Source organism: Triturus cristatus, chromosome 10, assembly GCF_964204655.1.
Source record: "Triturus cristatus chromosome 10, aTriCri1.1, whole genome shotgun sequence".
NCBI lineage: Eukaryota > Metazoa > Chordata > Amphibia > Caudata > Salamandridae > Triturus > Triturus cristatus.
This window is the reverse complement of record NC_140593.1, coordinates 1,247,895,778-1,247,917,899: the sequence shown is the minus strand read 5'-3', so window position 1 is coordinate 1,247,917,899 and position 22,122 is coordinate 1,247,895,778. Positions and strand designations below refer to the sequence as shown.

The 22,122-nt window shown below is 50.4% G+C and overlaps 1 protein-coding gene across 3 annotated transcripts in view; it reads right to left on the bottom strand.

The window, feature by feature from the left end:
• Positions 1-1,033: 1,033 nt before the first annotated feature.
• Positions 1,034-22,122, bottom strand: part of SLC10A3 (solute carrier family 10 member 3) — a 112,912-nt gene continuing 91,823 nt past the window's right edge. For all 3 annotated transcript variants that reach the window (XM_085629920.1, XM_085629919.1, XM_085629918.1), the window contains exon 2: positions 1,034-4,788. In XM_085629920.1, the coding sequence (XP_085486046.1) occupies positions 3,133-4,485 (1,353 nt within the window). In that variant the 5' untranslated portion in view covers positions 4,486-4,788 and the 3' untranslated portion in view covers positions 1,034-3,132. The remainder of the gene's footprint in view (positions 4,789-22,122) is intronic.

The following is a 22,122-nucleotide window of genomic DNA, read 5'->3' as shown; positions in this document are numbered from 1 at the left end:
AGAGACAGAAAGTAGAGGATCATAGAGATAGAGAGGGACGGGTACATGGGGAGTCTGAGGGACATAGATAGGGAGCCTGAGGGACAGAGAGAGGCAGAGGGTCAGAGACGGCCAGAGTCATGGGGAGCCTGAGGGACGAAGAGAGGGAGGCTGAGGGTCAGAGAGGGACAGAGGCATGGGTAACCTGAGGGACCGAGAGAGGGAGGTTGAGGATCAGAGAGGGACAGAGGCATGAGGAGTCTGAGGGACAGATAGAGGGAGGCTGAGGGTCAGGGTCAGGGAGAGGGAAGCTGAGGGTCAGAGAGGGACAGACGCCTGGGGAGTCTGAGGGAGGCTGAGGGTCAGAGGTAGACAGGCATAGGGAACCTGAGGGACAGAGAGAGGGAGACTGAGGGCCAGAGAAAGAGAGAGAGGCATGGGGAGACTGAAGGACAGAGATAGGGAGGTTGAGGGTCATAGAGGGACAGAGGCATGAGGAGTCTGAGGGACAGTGAGAGGGAGGCTAAGGGTCAGAGAGAGGGTGAAGCTGAGGGTCAGGAGGGACAGAGAGAGGGAGGCTGATGGTCACAGAGGGACAGAGGCATGAGGGGGCTGAGGGACAGAGAGAGGAAGGCTGAGGATCAGAGACATGTAAGGAGGCAGAGGGTCAGAGAGGGACAGAGGCATGGGGAGCCAGAGGGACAGAGAGGGGGAGCCTGAGGGACAGAGAGAGGGAGGCTGAGGGTCAGGGAGAGGGAAGCTGAGGGTCAGAGAGGGACAGAGGCCTGGGGAGTCTGAGGGAGAGGGAGGCTAAGGGTCAGAGATAGAGGTGTGGGGAGCCTGAGGGACAGAGGGAGGCTGAGGGTCAGGGAGAGGGAGGCTGAGGGTCAGAGAGGGACAGAGGCATGGGGAGCATGAGGTGCCAGAGAGACAGCAGGACAGAGACGAGCAGAGACTTGGGGTGGTAGAAGAGGAGGCACAGACACAAGGACAGAGAGACGATTCTTACCAGGTTTATGCAGTTCGATAAAGCACAGGTACAGCACACAGTGGGTTAGATTTGTACACTTTTATTATTATTAAAATTCTGCACTTATAAAAAGACAATCGCAGGCAATGGTCATCCTGGGACACCCCGAGGCGTCCTGTAACATAGAAAATGTTTCATTAGTAGAGTAACCCGGCTCCATTAGTGCAAAGTGCTTGCTGGCCAAGGGTCTTTGGCGTCCAATAACTTACATGGCGAAAAGGGATCCGGAGAAACCAGGGAGCCAGGAGAGAGGAGGGAGCCGGGGAGAGGAGTGAGCCAAGACAGATGAGGGAGACGGAGAGAGGAGGGAGCCGGACAGAGGAGGGAACCAGGAGAGAGGAAGGAGCCGGAGAGAGGAAGGAGCCGGGGAGAGGAGGGAGCCAGGAGAGAGGAGGGAGCCAGGAGAGAGGAGGGAGCCAGGAGAGAGGAGGGAGCCAGGAGAGAGCCGGGGAGAGGAGGGAGCCCGGGGAGAGGAGGGAGCCGGAGAGAGGAGGGAGCCGGGGAGAGGAGTGAGCCAAGACAGATGAGGGAGACGGAGAGAGGAGGGAGACGGAGAGAGGAGGGAGACGGAGAGAGGAGGGAGACGGACAGAGGAGGGAGCCGGACAGAGGAGGGAGCCGGACAGAGGAGGGAGCCAGGAGAGAAGAGGGAGCCAGGAGAGGGGAAGGAGCCAGGAGAGGGGAAGGAGCCAGGAGAGAGGAGGGAACCGACCAGACCAGGGAGCCAAGAGAGAGGAAGGAGACGGGGAGAGGAGGGAGCCTGGAGAGAGGAGGGAGCCACGAGAGAGGAGGGAGCCAGGAGAGAGGAGGGAGCCAGGAGAGAGCCGGGGAGAGGAGGGAGCCAGGAGAGAGGAGGGAGCCGGAGAGAGCCGGGGAGAGGAGAGGGAGCCAGGAGAGAAGAGGGAGCCGGAGAGAGCCGGGGAGAGGAGGGAGCCAGGAGAGAAGAGGGAGCCGGAGAGAGCCGGGGAGAGGAGAGGGAGCCAGGAGAGAAGAGGGAGCCGGAGAGAGCGGGGGAGAGGAGGGAGCCAGGAGAGAGGAAGGAGCCGGAGAGAGCCGGGGAGAGGAGGGAGTCAGGAGAGAGGAAGGAGCCGGAGAGAGCCGGGGAGAGGAGGGAGTCAGGAGAGAGGAGTGACCCACTTGGAGGGAAGCCTGAGACCAGGGGTAGAGGAGGGAGCAAGGGGCGACATATGGACCGAGGTCGAGCGGAGAAGTATCAAGGGGAGATCAACGATCAAGGCTCAGGGGAGAAGGAATCTAGGGGAAGATGAGGGTTCCAGGAAGGGGTGAGCTTGAGATCCAAAGTAGAGGCCGAGCAGAGTTGAGGGTTCATGGGAACAGCACAAGGAGAGGAGGAATCTAGGGGAGAGGAGACATTCATTGAAGATGAATGCCAGGAAGAGAAAAAGGATCGTGGAAACAGACCATGGATAAGAGGGATCCAGGCCAAGAAAAGAGGGATCATATAAATGGCCCAGGGATGCACGAGAAGTTTGGGGGGGATTGGTGTATCCTGGGAGGAGGAGGGAACCAAAAAGAGAAACCATACAGTACAGGAAGGTTTCTGAAGGATTGTCACATTGCGTCAAGCTAAATTTAAATCGTCAAGTGGCCCCTGAAAAGTGACTGCTCCATCAGACTCCAATAGATCAATCAGGTCCCTGCTGAGGGCGTACAGAGACATGTGGCAGCTCCTGTACAATGAGCGAAGAGATCCTTTGCAAAGAGGCAGGGTACGGGCCGGGGAGAGCTGGGAGATTTCTGGGATAAACATGGGAGGAGCGAAGAAGAGGTAATGTTTCTTTATGGGGTGAAGGGTCCAGATTGTAAATTCTGTTAAACATCGGGATAAGGCCTGGGACAGAGGTCTAGGACATGGATTCATCTGGTATGAGGGCAGCCAGAGAGATTATAGGTTGGGCAGGAGGAGAGGAGGTGGGGACAGAAATCTTGGAACAGAAGGCCCATAGGGTCCATCGAGGAGGAGAGTTGATGGCTTTAGAGATGGGTCTTTGGGTGAGCTTAAGGCATGGCAGGGGATAGTGAGACAGACAGACAAATACCGGGGGATTCATGGAGGGAGGGAGGTGGTGGGAAGGGAGACTTGGCAAGGGAAGTTGGGAGTCCTCATGGGCTGGGGAAAATTCTCTTATACACCAAGTGAACAATGACAATGACCAGCATCTCAGAGGTGCTGCTCAGGGCTACGATGAAGGGTGCCTGGGAGGCATAGTCTGCCTCTGCTCGTTGAAAGGAAAGTTGCAGGACAGCCAAAGCCAGCAGGCTGTTCTGCACTCCCACCTCAATGCTGACAGTCCGGCGATGGGGCAACACGAGCCCAAAGCAGCGGGCTAGCGTATAGCCCAGCACCAGTCCGAAAAGCGGCACCGAAATACCAGCAAGCACAATGGAGGGACGCACGTCAGCCAGGATGAAGGCTCCCATCTGGTAGGCCATAAAGAGACCCCCCACTATTAGCATAAAACTGAAGGGCTTGATGAGCAGCAGCAGACCACGTGACACGCGCGGAAGGTGGCACTTCACAAGCAGTCCTGTAGAGATGGGGATAGCGATGAAGAGCAGAGTGACCAGGATCTTCAGAAATGGCACGTGGAGAGTCTCGTGGACACCCAGCAGGCGGCTGTAGATGGCAGATGACAGCGGCATGAGTCCTGTGGCTGCCACAGTGGAGAGCAGAGTCATGCATATGGCAAGTGTGACATCCCCACCCAGCAGGAGGCTGTACAGGTATCCTCCACCCCCGCCAGGTGAAGAGCAGGTCATGACCAGACCCAAAGCCAGGGGCTTATCCAGCGAGAAGAGCAGTGAGAGCACATAGGCATAGAAGGGCATGACGAGGAACTGAGAGACTATGCCCAGTAGCACTGGCTGCGGCTGCCGCAGCAGACTCCGAAGCACCTCCTCTTCCACCTTGCAGCCAAAGGCGCACTTGTTGACAAAGATGAGGGGCAGTAAGACATACAGCACCGGGTTCTCTGAGAAGTGGCCCAGTCCCCCAGAGCCCTGGGGCACAGCGTCTTCATCAGGTGCCACCTTGATGCGGAAGTCTCTGCGCTCCTCGATAAGAACGGGCTGTCCAGAGTCCTTTTGCCCACCCAGCAGCTGCACCAGCAGTGGTGCCATTCCAGAAATGCCGGATCGGATGCTAACCACGTAGCTGCTGCCCTGCTGGCCAGCCCGGCTGGTATCGCTCACGTTCTCAATGGTCAGCACAGCTGGGTCCAGGGATGCGACAGACAGCGAGGGCTGGTATGAGGAGCCCCCCTGGGTCGTGTAGTGGCTGGCAATGACTAGGATGCCTTGTTTCTTCTCTGGGAATGAGAACTCCTGTGAGGTGCCATCACCGATGTGCAGGTAGCCTGTGTGGCTGACATTGTCACCAGAAGAGCCCAGGCCGGTGACTGTCTGGCACTGACTGCGCCAAAGGAGAGTGGTCAGTAATAGGACAGTCACGACCATGGTGGGGAATGACCGAGGCAGTAACCACAAGCTTCTAGGGGTCCACCCACCCCTCCTGGCCTAGCACTGTTGAGGCCGCTCTCTCTCAGAGCAAGCGTTGCATGGCTTCAGGGCTGTGGGAGGGTAGCCACAGCCAGTCCTCGCCCTCTTCTTCCAATTGCTCAGTCATTTCTGGCCTCAGATACTTCCTGCATCTCAAAGTAGCACTGGGGGAGGGAGAGGGGGAGGAGGAGGCTCAGTCCTCTGCGCCACTTCTGCTTTTCAGGTCGGTTGAATGCCTTCACCATCAGATGTGGGAGACGCCTGCAGAGCAAACACAAGGAAAGTTACTCAGAGATATTCTGGGTTGCCACTGGAGCAAAGGTGTGGGTGGAGAACAGCAGGGTTGTTATCAAGCACTCGTGAAAGGATTAGGGTAGCAGTTAAAGCTTCGTCTGCTGGGTCCACCCTGAAGTAAAATGTCACAAATCCTAATTCTTACCAGAGCCCTGGGCCACTAAGAGGGCTCGAAGATGGTAGACTCTGAAGTTCCCCTGGGTAGGGGCCATCTCGGAGGAAAGGCTTAGGGCAAGACACCAGTGGACGTTTTACAGTCCAACACAGAGGAAATACCGGGGGCGTCAGAGCCAACATCGGAGAAAGATTTAATGCAATACATTGAAGGGTCAGAGCCAACACTGGGGAAGGTTTAGGGCAACACACAGAAAGGTGAGAGCCAACATAAGGTTAAGTTAGGGCAAAACACAAAGGTCAGAGGCTAGAGCCAACTTGTGTGAAAGATTTGAAGCAAAAGACACAAAGGTCAAAGCCAATATTGAGGAAGGGGTAGGGGCAAGACACTGGGCGATCAGAGACAACATCGTCGAAGGTTTGCAGCAATATCAGGGAAGGGTAAGGCAACGCACAGGGATGTCAGAGGCAACATTGGGGGAAGGGTTAGGGTCAAACCCATAGGATGGGTTAGCTTAAGACACAGGGGTGTCAAAGCCAACACTGGGGGAGGGTTAGAGCAACACCCAAGTAGGTGGGAGCCAACATTGGGGAAGAGTTTTGGCAACACACAGGGAGGTCAGAGCCCAAATTGAGGAGTGGTAGGGCAACAAAAAGGGGCGGGGTAAGAGCCAGCAATGAGCAAGGGTTATGGCAAGACACAGAAGGATTAAAGAAACAAAAGGGAAGGGTTAAGGCAAGACATACAAGGGTCAGAGCAAACATTGGGGAAGAGTTGGGGTAACACGCTGGGAGGGGTGACAGAGCCAATACTGGGGAACAGTTATGGAAGGAAGGGTTAAGACAACAAAAAGGGTGGGTCAGAGTTAACAACGGGGAATGCCTAGGGCAACACACGTGGGGATGGTTGTGGGTTACAGCCAACATAGCAGGAGGGTGAGGCCTACACACAACAGGGTCAAAGCAAACACTGGAGGTAGGTTAGGGCAACAAACAGCAAAGTCAGAGCCAACATCTGGGAATAGTCAGAGCCAACATGGGGGAGGAGTTAGGGCAACAAACGGGAGGTGAGAGCCAACAACAGGGGTGGGTTAGGGCAACGCAGGCGAAGGGTTAGCAACACGCAGGGAGATCAGACAACATTAGGGAAATGTTATGGCAGCACACAGGGGGTTCAGAGATAACATGGGGAAAGGTTTAGGGCACGACACCAGTGAAAGAGTTAGGGTCCAACACAAAAGAACGGTTTGGGCAAGACACACAAGGGCCAGAGCCAACAGCAACACAAAGTGGGGATTAAAGCCAACATTGGAGAACGGTTGGGGCAACAAATGGGGGAGGGTCAGAGCCAACATCGGGGAAAGGGTTCGAGCAACACACAGTGGGGTTGGAACCAACTAAGGGGGAGGGTTATGACAAAACAAAAGGGATTAGAGAGTTATTGTAACACAATTGTACAAAAGCCAATATAAGGGATGGGTAGGGCATGGGGGGTTCAAAGCCAACATGGGGAGGGTTATGGCAACGCGTGAGTCAAGACAGCGAAAGGGGAATTAGGTTACCAGAGGGCCTTATCTAAAGGTGGGAAAAGTTTCATCCAAGGCACAAGAGGGTGAAATCACAAATAAGAATAGTCCTGTGGCAATACTCGGGATGGGTAAGAGAAGCATCAGACCCAACAGAGTGAGATGGGTTATATTTGGACATAGAAGTGTGGGATCCCACTCTGGGGTGGGTGGGAAGTTAAGGCAGGACAGATTGGAGCCAATTACAACACTAGAGATATCTTAGGACAGGACAGACAAGAGCCTATAAGAACACAGGAGAAGTGTTTGAGCAGGATTGACAACAGCTAATTAGGGCACCAGAGATGCCTTTGAACAAAATCAAACTCTAATTACTGTAAATGATCTTAAATCTGCAACGCAAGCGCTGGTGTTGTCTAGATTAGACTGCGGGAATGCCACCCCCACAGGCACTGCAAAATCCCACCTTGCTCCCCTTAGACCCACTGTCAATGCAGCAACCAAAATTGTCAGAGGAATCAAAAAATATGACCACATCTCCCCTGCCATGAAAGAACTGAACTGGCTCCAACTTGAAGCTCGCTGCTACTTCACAACTGATTGTCACACTCATAGAGCCCTTCACACTGAGAAACCAGCTTACCTCGCCTTAAACCTGAACAAGACAGGTCAGACAAGGAACCTGAGGAGCTCTAACACCCCATCTCCTCATTCCGCCCACAGCCCACAAACAAAAAACCCAGGCACTCTCCTTCTCGAGCAACCATTCCAGTGCATATCAAGACAAACCTCTTGTTCCCGAGTTTCAAAAGATGGCTAAAGGATCTCCTCCTCAACTAACATCTCAACTAGCAGGACATCAGTCGCCCTTCAAGACATGACCTCAACCCTTAGGTCTCCTTCTACCCCTTCCCTGTTATTTTTCCTCCATCGTGCTCAACCTCTGACTTGTTTTGATTTGATTCAGCTGTTCTGATTATATGCGTTATTTGCTGAACATGTACTGACGCAAAGCACTCGGATACCTTCGGGTCTTGCTGTTGCTATACAAAACTCTTAAATAAATGAGACAGAAGACAGCCAATTAGAAGACCGAAGATCTGTAAGAGCAGGACACATGAAGGTCCAATTGATGACACAAGAGAGTTGAGAAAGGAAACAGGAACAGTTAGTCAATACCACATGAAGAGTTGGAGTTGGGTACAGGAGGGTTGGGTCCACCAGCAGGGAAAGGATTAATGAGGGACACCCTTGGGCCTGAATTAACCCTGGGGAATTATAGGTTCAGAAGCAGGAGACCACTGTGAAGGAAAGGTAAGGAGATAACAATGCCAGTAACTGATTCAACCAGAGTCTTTGCCTAAGCAGATTTTGCAGAGTCCCTATATTAGTTTTTTCTAAGGTCCCTAAGATTCTCTGCACATATATTATCAAAGTGCCTGAGACTTCTTGCATCTTATTTTTTTTTTTTTTTACCTACGACCTTGTGATTCTTACTGTGTTATGCAAGACCCTGATATTCCCTGTGCATGGTTATCTGACTTCCGAAGATTCCCTGTACATGCATTATCCCACTTCTGGGGGATTACCCAAACATGCATTATCCGAGTCCCTGAAATTCCCTGTACAAGCATTATCCGACATCCAGATATTACCTGTACATGCATTATCCGAGCCCCTGAGATTACCTGTACATGCGTTATCCGAGTCCCTGAGATTACCTGTACATGCGTCATCCAAGTGTCTGAGATTCCCTGTACATGCATTATCTGAGTTCCTAAGATTCTCTGTATATGTCTTATCAAATAACTTGAGATAACTGTACATGTATTATCCGAGACCGTGAGATTCTTACTTTATAATATCCAAGTCCCTAAGATTTCTAGTAGAGCGGATTTTAACCTTTTGACTTCTGTAGACTCCCACTGGATCATTACCGGCCTCGGAGATTTCTGTGATATAAAACTCCAAATAATACACAAAAATACAGAAACAAGAGAAGACTTCAAGGGCATGGGCAACAAAATGGCCGACTAACAGCTTCTTGCTTCGGCTCCACTGGTCTGTCGCCTGCCTGGCAGAACTGGCAGCCTGGCTCGCACTCAGTGAGCCACAGCCCACCTACCTACTGTTGAGGACGGAGAGGTGCAGGAGATGCGGGGTGAGGCTCTGGCATCCTGCAGTCGGGTTACCACACCCGGTGCTGACTAGGTACATTGGGCTACTTGGAGAGAGAGTCAGGCATACCTGCAGAGCCCGGAGAAGCGGGAAGTACACAGAAGGTGCTCCAGTACTGAGTATTTTGGGAGGCTCCTCCCGGAGAGGAAGCAGCAGATGAGCTAAGGGGATCTGCAGAAGTACCAAAGGAGAGAAATGAGAGCCTACCCCCAGCCTCATTCCAAAGGGACAAGGAAAACTCCTCACATTGCCAAACACTGTGACATGAGCAGTAAGGAGAGGGTGCATCTGAGGTGGGCCAATCAAGAGATCAAGTGGCGAGGCTTGCTGTTGGGAACAGAGAATAGCGAGCTTGTGCCAAATGCAGCGGCACCTCATAACAGATCTGCTGAGTGGCGCTGACTGCGGCCCTGTTTGCCAGAGACGCAGAACAGTGGGAGGTCCGAGACTGTAACTGTAACAAGGGACCGTCCAACTGAGGGTGCTCAGTCCTGCCCCGGGGGATAATTCTTTGGCTGCTCGCTGCAGTCCTGAATAGAGGCCACTTTTGAGGAGTAGAGGGCTCCACAAAACCCCATCAGGAGAGAACAGAGGACTCCGAGAGCCCCCCCTGTTGCTGGCAGAGATAGAGACACTGGGATCCCCACTGTGGGACCTCATAGTGGCTCACTCAACTGTAGCCTCAAGACATGACACAACACAGCCATTTACAAAGGCCACACTTAAGAATCAAGCCTGGGCGAGCAGTAGTCAATTTGGTGGATAAGATGACCTCCCTGAGAAGTGCACGTAGGCCTTTGCGGGTGGTCCTTGCTCCGGGAGACCCTTGATCACTCTGCAGCCCCATGACTCCTTGGCAGATACACCTACAATCACCACAGAGGGCAACACTACACACCCTGAGGAACAGAGGGAACTGGGGTGGAGAACTCCTCGGCCTGAAATCATCCTAACACCTAGCTGCTAAATCCAGGGGGTCGAAGAGACCTTAGGATACAGAGACCTTCTGCCTGCGATTCCTAGTCCGCCTTGTCCAGCTGGACAACTCCCACTATGACATCATTCATGAAACCCTCCCTTCCCCGGCGGAGACCCTGAAGCCAGATCAGACATACAGGATCACCCACAGAAATGAACTCCCGCATCCAGTCTCACAAAAGGCATTTAAGCTCCGAGATCTCGACCGCAGGCGATGTGCAGGAGGGAGGGGGGGAGGGGGGTCTTTCTTAAGAGACCCCATAAATAGGGTAAAGACTCACAACTGGACACACTACCCCCACCCACAATAACTGAAGGTCCCAGGTAACCACAGGCTCAGAATGGCCAAGGATAAGGACTCCAAACAGCAGAAGCAAGGCAAGATGGACAGGTACACAAAAATGGTGGCCCCTTAGAGAGGCCCAGAGGAAAAGTCATCTTGTATGCTGGATAATGCGGTGGCCCTGCAGGCCATCTGCGCTTCAAGGGAGACCCTAAAGAGCAAGATAGGCGAAGTCCACACAGATGTTAACCTAATTCACCAGGATCTCCATAAAGTTTCAGAGAGAGTAACACAGCCGAAAAGCAGAATCTCGGAGGTGGAAGATGCTACCCATAATATGCGCAAGGAGGTCATGGAAGAAGTGGCCTGGAGAGTGGATGACGCAGAAAATCATACAAGAAGAAACAATCTGCAATTTGTGGGATTTCCGGAGGGGTCCGAGGGCTCGGAAACAGGGGCTTTTCTAGAGAAATGGCTGAAAGGCTCACTTCCTTTAGAACAAAAAAACAGCCTGTTTTGTGATAGAGAGAGCACAGAGCTCTCAGTGCTAAACTACCAGTGGGAGCATCTTAAAGACCCCTCATTGCCCGTGTCCATAACTACCAAGATAGGGACTTGATCTTGAGAGAGGCGAGACGAATGGGAGAAATCCAATTCAAACATGCAAATGGTCTTTCTTGATTATTCACGAGAAGTACAAAAGCAAAGGCGCACTTTTGACTCTGTCAAAATAAAACTCAGGGCGATTAACATACAGTACATGTTATTGTTCCCAGCTAAACTCAAAGTAATATATGAGGGGAGAACAGCCTTTTCCACAAGCTGGAGAAGACCTAGACATGAATAGAGGAATGACGACCCATAAGACCGGAGCGTTCGGTCTGGATCCAACATCCTACTGGCTCGCAACAAAGCACATGGCTCAAATTGCAAAGAATTGACCGGCATCGGCGGGAGACCAATTTCAACAATGAAAGAAATAAAAACCTTCTTATACCTCAGCGATGCCCTTCAAAACCTGGCCTATCTTCAGGCACAGAGGCTGGCATGACTCCGAACGTGAGAAGGAAATCCCAAGGAGCACGCAAAGGAGATGCCCATACAGACTTTTCAGACCAGGTCCAGCCCATAGATTCTGAAATAGACCATCCGTTGCTGTGGTCCATCGTGCACCCAGTGAAACCGAAACAACTGCACACAGAGAGGAGAACACTGAGTGACTGCTTAGACTGGCCCAGCGGAGCCTTGGAGGAGATGTCGGAACCTGGCTCACTGCCTGAACTGTTTGAAGCAGCAGAGCCACGTCATAGTGACAATTGTTTCTTAAGAATGGTTTTTCTTCCTCTACTCCCACAGGTTTCAATTAAGGTGGAAGGTCTCTATTGTTTAAAGAGGAAGGAGGGTATTGTTAAGGGGAACAGGTGGGAGACAGACCTCTATGACCTAGCCGCGACACATTTGTCATGTTGACGAATCAAAGTAAGTGCGTGGGAGGAGAGTGGGAACGGAGGGGAAGGGTGTTGACTTTTTGCTGTTGGACAGGGGATACAGAGTATTGGCACACAAGCAGCAATGCTGACAGGCACATCAACGCAAAGACCAAGATGACCAACTACAGAGGGCGGAGAATACCATTTAGATGAACGAGACCGGCAGGACTGACCAAGAGGGTTATTTCCTGCTGTCATGGAACATTAACAGGCTGAGGAATAAGATTAAACATGGCCTGATCCCTAAATATATCAGGAGGTTGAAACCTAACATAATCCTATTACAATAAACATACCTCAGTGGCATCCAATGTGGATTTCTTGGTAGATGTGCATATAGGACCCTGGCCCATGCATGGTTTACAACGGGCTCCAGAGGCGTAGCTATCCTAATTAAAAAAACACCACCATTCCAGATAGGGATGTGATGGAGAGACCCTAAAGGTAACATACGTAGCAGTTAGAGGGCTTTGGGGTGACAGGATGTATATACCCCCCAAACGATGCAGAAACAAATGTTAGATAAGCTAGCGGAGATATTACTAGAGGCGGATTCCCTCTGCCATATAATTAGAGGAGATTTTAAGGACATGATAGACCCGGCACTTGGCAGCACAAACCCAGATCCAACTCCTAGAGAGGAAACAACATTGAAGGCGTTCGTAAAGACTCTTGGCCTAACAGGTCTATGGCGTCGCTGCCACCCACTACCCCAAGCATATTCTTACTATTTTGAAGGACAAAGGGTATTCTCTGGGCTGGACTACATCCTCGCTCCAGCCGGAGAAATAGGGGGTATAGAACAAGCAGACTTCCTTGCCTGGGGACTTTCAGAGCACTCACCCGTGTGTCTTACTATTAGGAAGCATATTCGCAACCTTGGGGAAGGCTGGAAATGAAATGTTTGGGAATTGTGAGATGAAAGAGTAGCCCGTGAAGTTAGAGTGGACACTAAGCTGTATTTTAAAGAGAACGTAGACTCGGAGTCATCTGCAATCACACTATATGAAAAGCATACAAAACGGTGCTTAGGGACAGAGAGTAAAACATAATAGCACATAAAAACAGAAAGAAACCAGAGACATCGAATAGATGGATGCAAACTTTCTACAATTAGAAAGCCAACCTGGGGCCACTGCGGACCCCTCCGTATTTGTACACCATATTATTGCTCCGTAGAGAGTACCAGGCGATGGCATGCCAGGAGGCTAACGCCACACTCAAGGCAACCCACCGGCGTTTATATGACATGGACGATAAGGCTGGAAGATTATTGCCATTGCTAAGTACGAAATAGATGGGTGACTGTCATAAAAGAAGATAGTGGCCCCACGCATGAGACAGCAGGGGAGATTGCTCAAGAGTTTGCCAAATCTTACACAGCTTTTTATAAAGAGCGCCAGCTGGCAACTACTTCACAGACAGAAAACGTATCTTGATAAAAAATAAGTTGCCATGAGACATAATATCCGAAGGGTCCTATTGGAATTCCACAAAGATGTGGAAAGATGGAAAACACTACCACTGACGCTCCTAGGTAGAGCTGCAGTGTATAAGATGATAATGCTACTGAAACTCCTCAATGTGTTACAGAGCACCTAACTGAAAATCCCAGAGGTACTCTTTGCCAAAACTGAAGGGGAAATCTGGACGTTCCTTTGCACTCTACAGCCAAATCAATACAATGGGGGTATTGCTCTTCCGGGTATCAAGGCCAACTACTGGGCAGCCCATCTGATCAACGGCTGGGCACACATGCCAGGAGATCATCCCACATATGCCCTAGAACAGTGGTAAAGGGGTGAAGAAACTGCTTCAAGCTGCACAGGTGACTATGGGTGCCTGGTTGGGGGCAGAAAGGTGGATGAAATGGAATGCACGAATCACCCAGGAAACCCTCTAATAGGAAGAGTGATGCAGGAATTCAGAAAGTCGCAGGGTTTTAAAACCTGGGACAATCTATGGATCTCTAAACTTGGGGACATTATAGAGGGAGGCAACCTTATCCTCTTCGGCTTGCTCCAAAGCTAATAGAACCTTAACCCGACGCAACACTATAAATACATACAATTATCACATGCATAATAGGCATAGAAACTAGACATGGAACATATACCTGAATATGCGCCACTGGAAGGAAGGTTCTCATGGGGGAAACTGTAGAAAAGGCAATATCTTGGACATACAGAACAATCACTAGTAATGGACCGGACCACTTAGACAAAATTGCAGGCCCGATGGGAACAAGAAGTGGGAAACTTAGATGACCTAGATTGAGAGGGAGCACTCATACATTCCAGGGAAGGTGCCATTAAATTGTGACTTTGACTGATAAGTTAAGGTCTACACAGAGTCTACTATGACAGGGCCCGTCTCCAGAGATTTGGCGGGGCTGACACAGCGAACTGCCTTTGGTGTGGGACAGTGAGAGGGTCATATATACACACACTATGGGAGTGCTCCTGTGTAGGAAAGGGACCCTTTTTGCATGGTAACCCTCTAACCGTTTGCCAGATACATAATATCAACTTGACTGGGTGTGCCCTAGGTCCCTGCCAATCAGGTTTCCAGGGCATGTGTTCTTTCCCCAAACTGTACCTTTGTCTCCACCACTGGCACACTTCTGTGCCACATGCAAGTCCCTTGTAAAAGGTACCCCTGGTACCAAGGGCCTTGTGACCAGAGAAGGTATCTAAGGGCTGCAGCATGTATTAATCTACACTCAGAGACCCCTAACCTGAACACACCCATCCTGCCATTGCAGACTGCATGTTTTGGTGCACATTAAACTGAAGAGTCAACATGGCACCCATCCCTGAGTGCCATGCCCACCAACACTGCCTGTGGCATGGGTATGTCCCTCCTCTAGAAGGCCTTACAGCCTAAAGGCTGGGTGCACCATACCACCAGTGAGGCATAGCTGCATGAGCGATATGCCCCTACAGTATCTGTGGCATTCACAGGCAGTGTGAGCACAGTGAAGCCGTTTTGAGAATAGGGGCTGGGAGTTGATCATTACAAACTCTACGGCCGCAGAATGGATCCACTGAAAACTGGGAAGTTTGGCACTAAATCTCTCAGCACATTAAACCCACACTGATGCCAGTGTGGGATTTAATGTACAATGCACTCAGGGGGCATCTTAGAGATGCTACCTGAATACCGACCAGCCCTGGTGTGGTTCCTGACTAGCTATCGACCATCTGCCACCACTAGATTTCTGTACCCCTGGGTAGAGAGCCTCCGCTCTCTGTGTCCTGAAACAAAGCCCATCCTGGGTAGAGGTGTTATGCCTCCTTCCCCAGGATGGGGAGGGTTTACGAATGGGGAAGCTTCAAAGGCTTGCCGTCTTTGTTAGCTACCCCTAGCCTTTTGCTGCTATCAGCAACTGGCCACCACTGGTTCACACCCCCACTTTGGGTGGGAGAATCGGCGGGAAAACCTAATCAGGAGGGGAGGTGTGCCCACCTTTGCCAACCCCATCCCTCAGGTGGGGAGATGAAGTGAAGCACACATCTCAGTCCCCTCCATCTTGAAGATGAGGGGACTCACCCAATCAGGAGGAGGCCTATGCCCCCCTCCCAGTGAAGGGTGACATAATAGGGGGTGTAGACACCCCCAGGAAGAGACCCATCGATCCAGACGTGCACACCCCTGTAACGCCCTAAACCTAGTTTTTAGGGGCACCCCTCAACGTTCAATCAATCAAACCTTGCCTCTTCAAACACTACCACCTAGGAAGAAGGACTGAAGAGACGTACAGCAGTGGAGAAGACAACTGACTTGGCCCCAGCCCAACCGGCCTGACTCCTCCTTTAGCGACCTTGCTTCCAGAAAAAGGCATGGCCCGTAGCCAGAAAACTCAAGAACCCCAGAGGACCTGTGCTGTCTTTGACAAAGACTCCCGTCCCCTGTGGACACCGGATTTGTCCAGCAAAGAAACCATCCCCAGTCTCAGGATCCAGGCGGATCCGCAACACTGCACCACTCTGCTCCCGACACCTACGGCCGGAATGAACAACTTACCCTGAGATGTCTCCCTGGCGATCCTGACCTCATCTGCACTGGTGGCTGACCTCTCCAAGACCCCTCCTCGACGCCTGCAGCCTCTGTACGACGGGTACCCCGACCACGACCGGACCTGGGCTAAGGAAACCCGACACCAAAAGGCACCCCTGCATCCCACACCCCGACTTTGGGGAGCACAGCTGATGATGCCCAGGTCTCCCCCAGCTATCCAACTTACCTGCTCAGCCATTGGTAGCCCTCATCTCACCTTCTGGTCCAAGCCTGCAGCATTTCTGCCCGACCGACGTCCTCCACTGGTTTGCATTGGGAGCCAGATGCCAACTTTGCACCCTGCCGCCCGTGTACTGCTGGAGGTGGGCTTTTGGTGTCTACTTGTGGCCCACTTTGTGCCCACCTTTGATCCCTGGACCCTGACCCAGAAAGCGCAGGTGCCCACCTGTGGCCGATGCTTTTCCGAGTACCTCCAGTCTCCATAGCACTACATTGGGCCCCAACCTCTCCTTTGACCTATGCACCCGGGTGCCCATGTGCCGCTGAGGGTGCACACTCTCTACCTACCTGACCCCAGCCCTGTGTAAGTGCTACCAGCCTGAGACTGAACTACAAAACCGAGTACTTACTTTTAAGTCATTTTGGTTTCCTCCATAGGAATGCATTGAACTGAAACATTACATTGCATTGCCTATCTTTACCAAACTATCCTGCATTCTTGAAAAGTATTGCCAGTGACAAACTGTGTAACTTACCTGCACTAAATGATTCTTGGTTCTAGTAATACCAATAACAAAGTAACAACTTTTTATGTAAACAATTGGTCTGAGTTCAGTCTTTCAGTGTGTGACATAATGTATTGCCTGAGAGTGTACAACAAATGCTTAACACTACCCTCTGATAAGCCAGACTGCTCAGCCCAGCTACCACTACATTGAGAATAAGGTTCTATCTGCTTATATCTCTGCCTACCTTTGGGGACTCCTTGGACTCCGTACAACTCCTTTTGGTATAGTATATACAGAGCCAGCTTCCTACACCCAACATTTAACCATATTGGTAGATGATACAGACAGAGCTAAACGAGGTATTGCAAGTAACGTTACCAATGAGCCCCAAATACATACTATTGGGAATTCCCACAGTAGATATCCCTAGCGCTAAACTCATATTCACTAATTTAGCACTTGTGGTAGCAAAACAAGATGCGGCCAAACACTTGGGCACACCGGGCCCCCCCCCCCCGCCCGAACACACACACTACAAGAATGAAAAATGGGGATATATCTTTATATGTCAAAGTAACACAAGACTAGAGGATGTCTGAGGAAACTGCACCAAAATATGGCGTTTCTGGCTCCGTTACTACAACATCACTCTAGGAGACGCAGATGATCCCGCCCTATACAGCCCCTGTAGGAAACGACACAGATGATCCTGCCCTATACAGCCCCTGTAGGAAACAACACAGATGATCCCGCCCTATACAGCCCCTGTAGGAAACGACACAGATGATCCTGCCCTATACAGCCCCTGTAGGAAACGATGCAGATGATCCCGCCCTATACAGCACCTGTAGGAAACGATGCAGATGATCCCGCCCTATACAGCACCTGTAGGAAACGATGCAGATGATCCCGCCCTATACATCGCCTGTAGGAAACGATGCAGATGATCCCACCCTACAGAGTCCCTGTAGGAAACGAAGCAGACGATCCTGCCCTATACAGCCCCTGTAGGAAACGACAAAGAAGATCCCGCCCTATACAGCCCCTGAAGGAAACCACGCAGTGAATCCCTGAAGCTTGCGAAGAAGACCTTTCTGTAGACTGACAAAGATGGCATTACAGTAGTCAGTAGTCTAATTTAGAAAGGAAAAGAGCAGAGACAACAGTTTTTGGGAGATTATGAGGAATAAATTAGAACATTTTCCTGAGCGTTATTAATGTGTAGAAAGTGGACGAGGTAATAGCATTAACCTGGTGGTTAAAGGATAAAGCGGAGTCGAAAATTACCAAGTTCTTTGCTTTTGTTACTAGAGTGGGGAGCAAGCTGAGTTCCTGAGGCCACAGGCCACCAATTAGGTCACCAGATGGAGATGTTAGATCCGAAAAGCAGTACCTCAGTTTTGCCAGAGTTCAATTTCAGGCAATTTTCCATCATCTACTTACTAACCTGTTGCATAGTTTTGAAATCTGGCAGCTATGTCCTGAATATTGTTGGTCACTAAGACAGCGATTTGAGTGTCGTAAGCATAGGACACCATGGCGAGGCCAAAGGATTTGACAAGACCCGGCACGCTTCTGAAGCCGTACTGAGTCGAATCTAGGGGATGGTTATTATTAATAAAGGTGGTAAGTTCTTGATTTATCAATTTTTCAAGTATTTTTGCAGATAAGGGAAAGTGGGAAATAGGGCGATAGTTACTGGGATTCATTGTATCCAGGCTGGGTTTTTTCAAGAGGACGAATGGAAGCCTATTTCTATTGTTTAGGAAATACTCCAGTCTTGAAAATAAGGTTAAACAAGTTGGTGAAATGTTGTGCTATGACGCCTGAAGCCAGATGTATTATTCTTGGTGGGCAGGGGTCAGCCAGAGAGGTGGATTTCGCTGTAATGAGAAGTTTAAGGACCTGATCATATGTAGGTGGCAAAAAGGCAGTCGGAGAGGCTGAGTTGGTTTCCGACAATCCCATAGGGAGTATCTGGCCACTACCACTCCAATTGCCACTGGTGGAGGGGCTACAAAATTTCAGCAGTCAGACCTATAGTGAAACCGTTGTAGATGTCCCAGACTTTTTTCTCCAAAGAAAGACGCTACAGAAGGTTTGATCAATGGACAAATTATTTTTCTCTGGGAGTTTAGTTAATTTCTGAACAGTGGCAAATAATTCTTTGCGGTTATTATTTGACGATTTTATTCTATCTGTAAAGTAGCTGTTTTTTGTACTATAGATCAGCTCTTTATATTCAGAAATCCTTTTTCTATAAACATCTTTTTCGGCTGTGGCATAGTTCAGCCTCCAATGCTGTTCCTGTCAGCGACAATGCCGGTTTGCAAGCCTGAGCTCCTGCAAGTACCAGGGCTCAAATGGAGCAGCTCTGCTCACCCTACCAGTTTTTAAAGCCACTAAGGTATTTACTAGGGAGCCGATCCAGGGGTGATAGTCCGAAGTAACAGTAACCGGATCACTAGTGGTTGCAGGCCTAATATCCACTAGCGAAGCATTACATTCAATGGCATCAATATTATGCCAAAGGAGACGCTTGTGCTTCTCCGCTGGTGTATTCAATTTACAAGATACTTTAGGTAGTGAGAGGTTAAGCATAACAGCTGAATGATCTGACCGGGATTATTGGGGTGAATCCATAGGTTGTAGAAAAGGGTGGTCTGTAAAAATGGCATCAAGCAGATGTCGTGGCGTATAGGTGGGGTCCTTAATGACCAATTCCAAACCAAATCTGGTTAAATTCATGAGGCCACTTGAGTCTTTATCCTGTAAATTATCCAAGTGGATTTTAAAATCGCAGAGTACAGAGTAATCCTGGAAATTGACGTTAGATTCCAAGAGTCGGCGAAAAGCTTGTGTAGAGCCAGCTCTAGGGCCCAGAGGGTGATAGGTGAGAAGACTGTTAAAGGAGTACCTGTGGCTGAGTTGAATTTAAAAAGAAAAAGCTTCACATTCAAACTTGGGTGGAATTTCCAAAAAGTTTGCCCTCAGATGATTGGGGTAGACAATAGCCAAAACCCTACCCTTCTTCTCCTCCCAGTCTTTCTTGGCAATGGTGAATCCGGTCGGGGTCTCAGCAATCAACTCTGGGCCAGATGAAGCGTTGGCCCATGTCTTTGTAACAGACTATTAACTAGTGTGTCTGCACTCATATTTAAGTTTTATAAGTGAGCAGCATTAATTAGCATACAATACAGGTTCGTGGTTTATCTTCTACCACGGCAGTGTGGGGCCTACAAGGCTTCATTATTCTCACTTTTACATTAGTCAGAGAGAAGTTACACTCGGGACACCTCTGTGAAGCCTCAACGTTAGAGCAGCTCAGCGCTGGGCCGGTACATCATCTGCTCGGGAAGTTCAGCCCGAGAAGTGTGTTCCTTGCTTAGCTAACTGTTATCACAGATTGTGGGTAGAACCGGCAGGAAGGCTTGGGCTGAGCGAGGTCCGAGCGCGGACGGGCGCAGACGTGCTGGAGATTGCTTTTTAGGTCGAGGACCGTCCGGTCTGCCGAAGGCAGAACCGGAAGTCGGAGATTTAATGTTTTGGAGAAGAGGGGCTTGAACCCGCCCCTCTTCTCCCCTCTTCTCCATTGGCTGGCCTCTTAAATGCTGGCCAGCCATTGAAGAAGAGCTCCGTCACTCCGAACAGGCCCCGTCCTTTTCGGATTCGGGGGCGTGTTTTTTTCAACTTTTCTAATTATCTCCTCCAGCCAATGGCAAGAGGAGAGAAAAGAAAAACACGCCCCCCAATCCAAAAATGACGCGCTGTTTCTCCGAGCTACCTTTGCACCACGGGTCACCCACTCTTGCCCTCACTCACCGTCAGGGTGTCCTCGATGAACAGCGGGAACTTCTCCTCGCTGTCCCTGCAGACTGCGACCAGGCGCGCCATCTCTCCTGCTTATTTCTGCTGCTCATCCGTTGGCAAGGATGGGGCGGGGCCGCACTCTTGGGGAGGGTTGTATCGCACACACGTCCTCTCCGTCTCCTTTTTGCTCGCGCTCTATGTAATTCCCAACAAACAAACAACATCGTGCGGAAGCGGGAGGAGAGGCGGCCTCGCTGGGTCTCAGAAACACACCGGCTCCGCGGCGCAGAGGGAGGCTGTCCAGGGGGTTTCTGCCTCCTCGCAGGGGTCGCGATCTCTGCCTCATATCACCGCAAGCTCCACGACTGAGTCATCTTCCGTCGAGCCTGGTTTTTTAGGTCTCGCCTTGCTATCGCGTAAGCGATCGCAAAGCGAGACTATTGTAAAAGGGCATTTTAAAGTGCTCCCAAAAAGCGGATTACATTGCTAGCACGCGCACAATCACGCGCTTGGTACCGCCATGCACTCTGCTTTTTGGGAGCACTTCAAAGGGTTTGCTCCCCCACCCCCAAGCGCGCGCGCGCCACGCTCCGCCGGGCTTGTCTTTTTTTGTTTTGTTTTTTTAACTTTAAGCGCGAGGCGCGCGTGCGGCCAATGCTTGTTTACTTGGCACTGCAACTTCTGATCACGTTGCTCCGTTCCAAATGCAAGCTAACTTGGGTCTTACCGTTCCACACATGCTCCTGCCCTCCATGTAACTCGAATCCAACAAACCGCGAACATCTGAGGTTCATTTGCAGCGCTGTTATTGCAAAAAACATCGGGAACACTTGAAAATGGAATACATGACACAATGTGAATTCCTTTCATTTAACTACGGTAAATTATTCTGACCGGCGAATGCAGTGGAGAAGTGTGGCTCACTGGTGTGGAGAAGTGTGGCTCACTGGTTAGAATAGGCAGACCTGGAAGCAGGGGTCAGCCCGGGACCAGGGTTCAATTCCCAGCTCGGCTGGGTCTTGAGTCCATAAATTGTCCATGGACTCGATAATTCTCGCTCCAGTGCATACTCGATTCATGGGTTCACACTCTGCGACTCTGGGCAATAGCTTGCTTAATCTCCACAATGGCCCCTCGCGGCGGGATGCCTGGCTTTCACCTTGTGGATGCCCTGCTGGGTTATCTCACAGGGAAATACCAGGACGGGTTCCCTAAGCAAGCGCTTAGAGACCGGTTGGTGATTTGCGCTATATAAATATCTGCACATTTACATTTACATTTACATTTTACATTTACATTTACTGCTGGGGAACTCGAAATGTCACGTTTGACACAATGTGAATTCCTTTCATTTAACTACGGTAAATTATTCTGACCAGCGAATGCACTGCTGGGGAACTCGAAATGTCACGTTTCTGCAAGACAGCAAGAAAACAAAATGGTACATCCGAGTTAATGGCAGGGCAGAGGAGGACTGCTGGTCGCCTTCCATGGCCCGGGGCTTAAAGCGAGGCCCAGCTGCCTGCAAGTTCTTGAAACCAATTTCGTGTTCTTGAAACCAATTTCAGGACACAACCAGCCCCTTTCAGTTTGACAATCTACTCCTTTAAAATACAAGGACGCTAAGCTTAGTCTCACCCAGGAAGCTAAAGTGCCTCTCTTCAAAAACAAGGCAGAAACGAAAACAACCAAACGAAAAGGTCTGCCTTTTTCTGTGCAGATTTATGTAATAGCAGGTCCGCCAGGCACACAGAGTGTAAACAGGGCAGGCACTTGTATCAAGTGCCTGGGAAAGCATCACACGGGGGTAAAACTGGAAATTCGGGCTTCGGGCTTCGAGGCCAATGAAAACGGGCGACCTGGGAAGGAGTCTGCTGACATTCGGACGCCTCAGTCGTTATATAGTATGCATATGGAAGCTGCAGAGCTTGGTCAGCTTTGATCCAGTGCTTAATTTGAGTAGGTGGTTTCTGTTGTTCAGTGCCAGCACTTAATTGTCAGCACAGGCTGTAATGATAGTCCACCACATGGCAGAGTCAGTCAAACGTCAGGAAACAAATAAAAGATGCGCTTCTTTTATTCCACAAAACATTGTAAGGCCTTCAAGACAGGCACACTATATAGAATGTAAAGGGGTCTTCATCTGTATAGTCGAGGAGATTACAGGACATTCT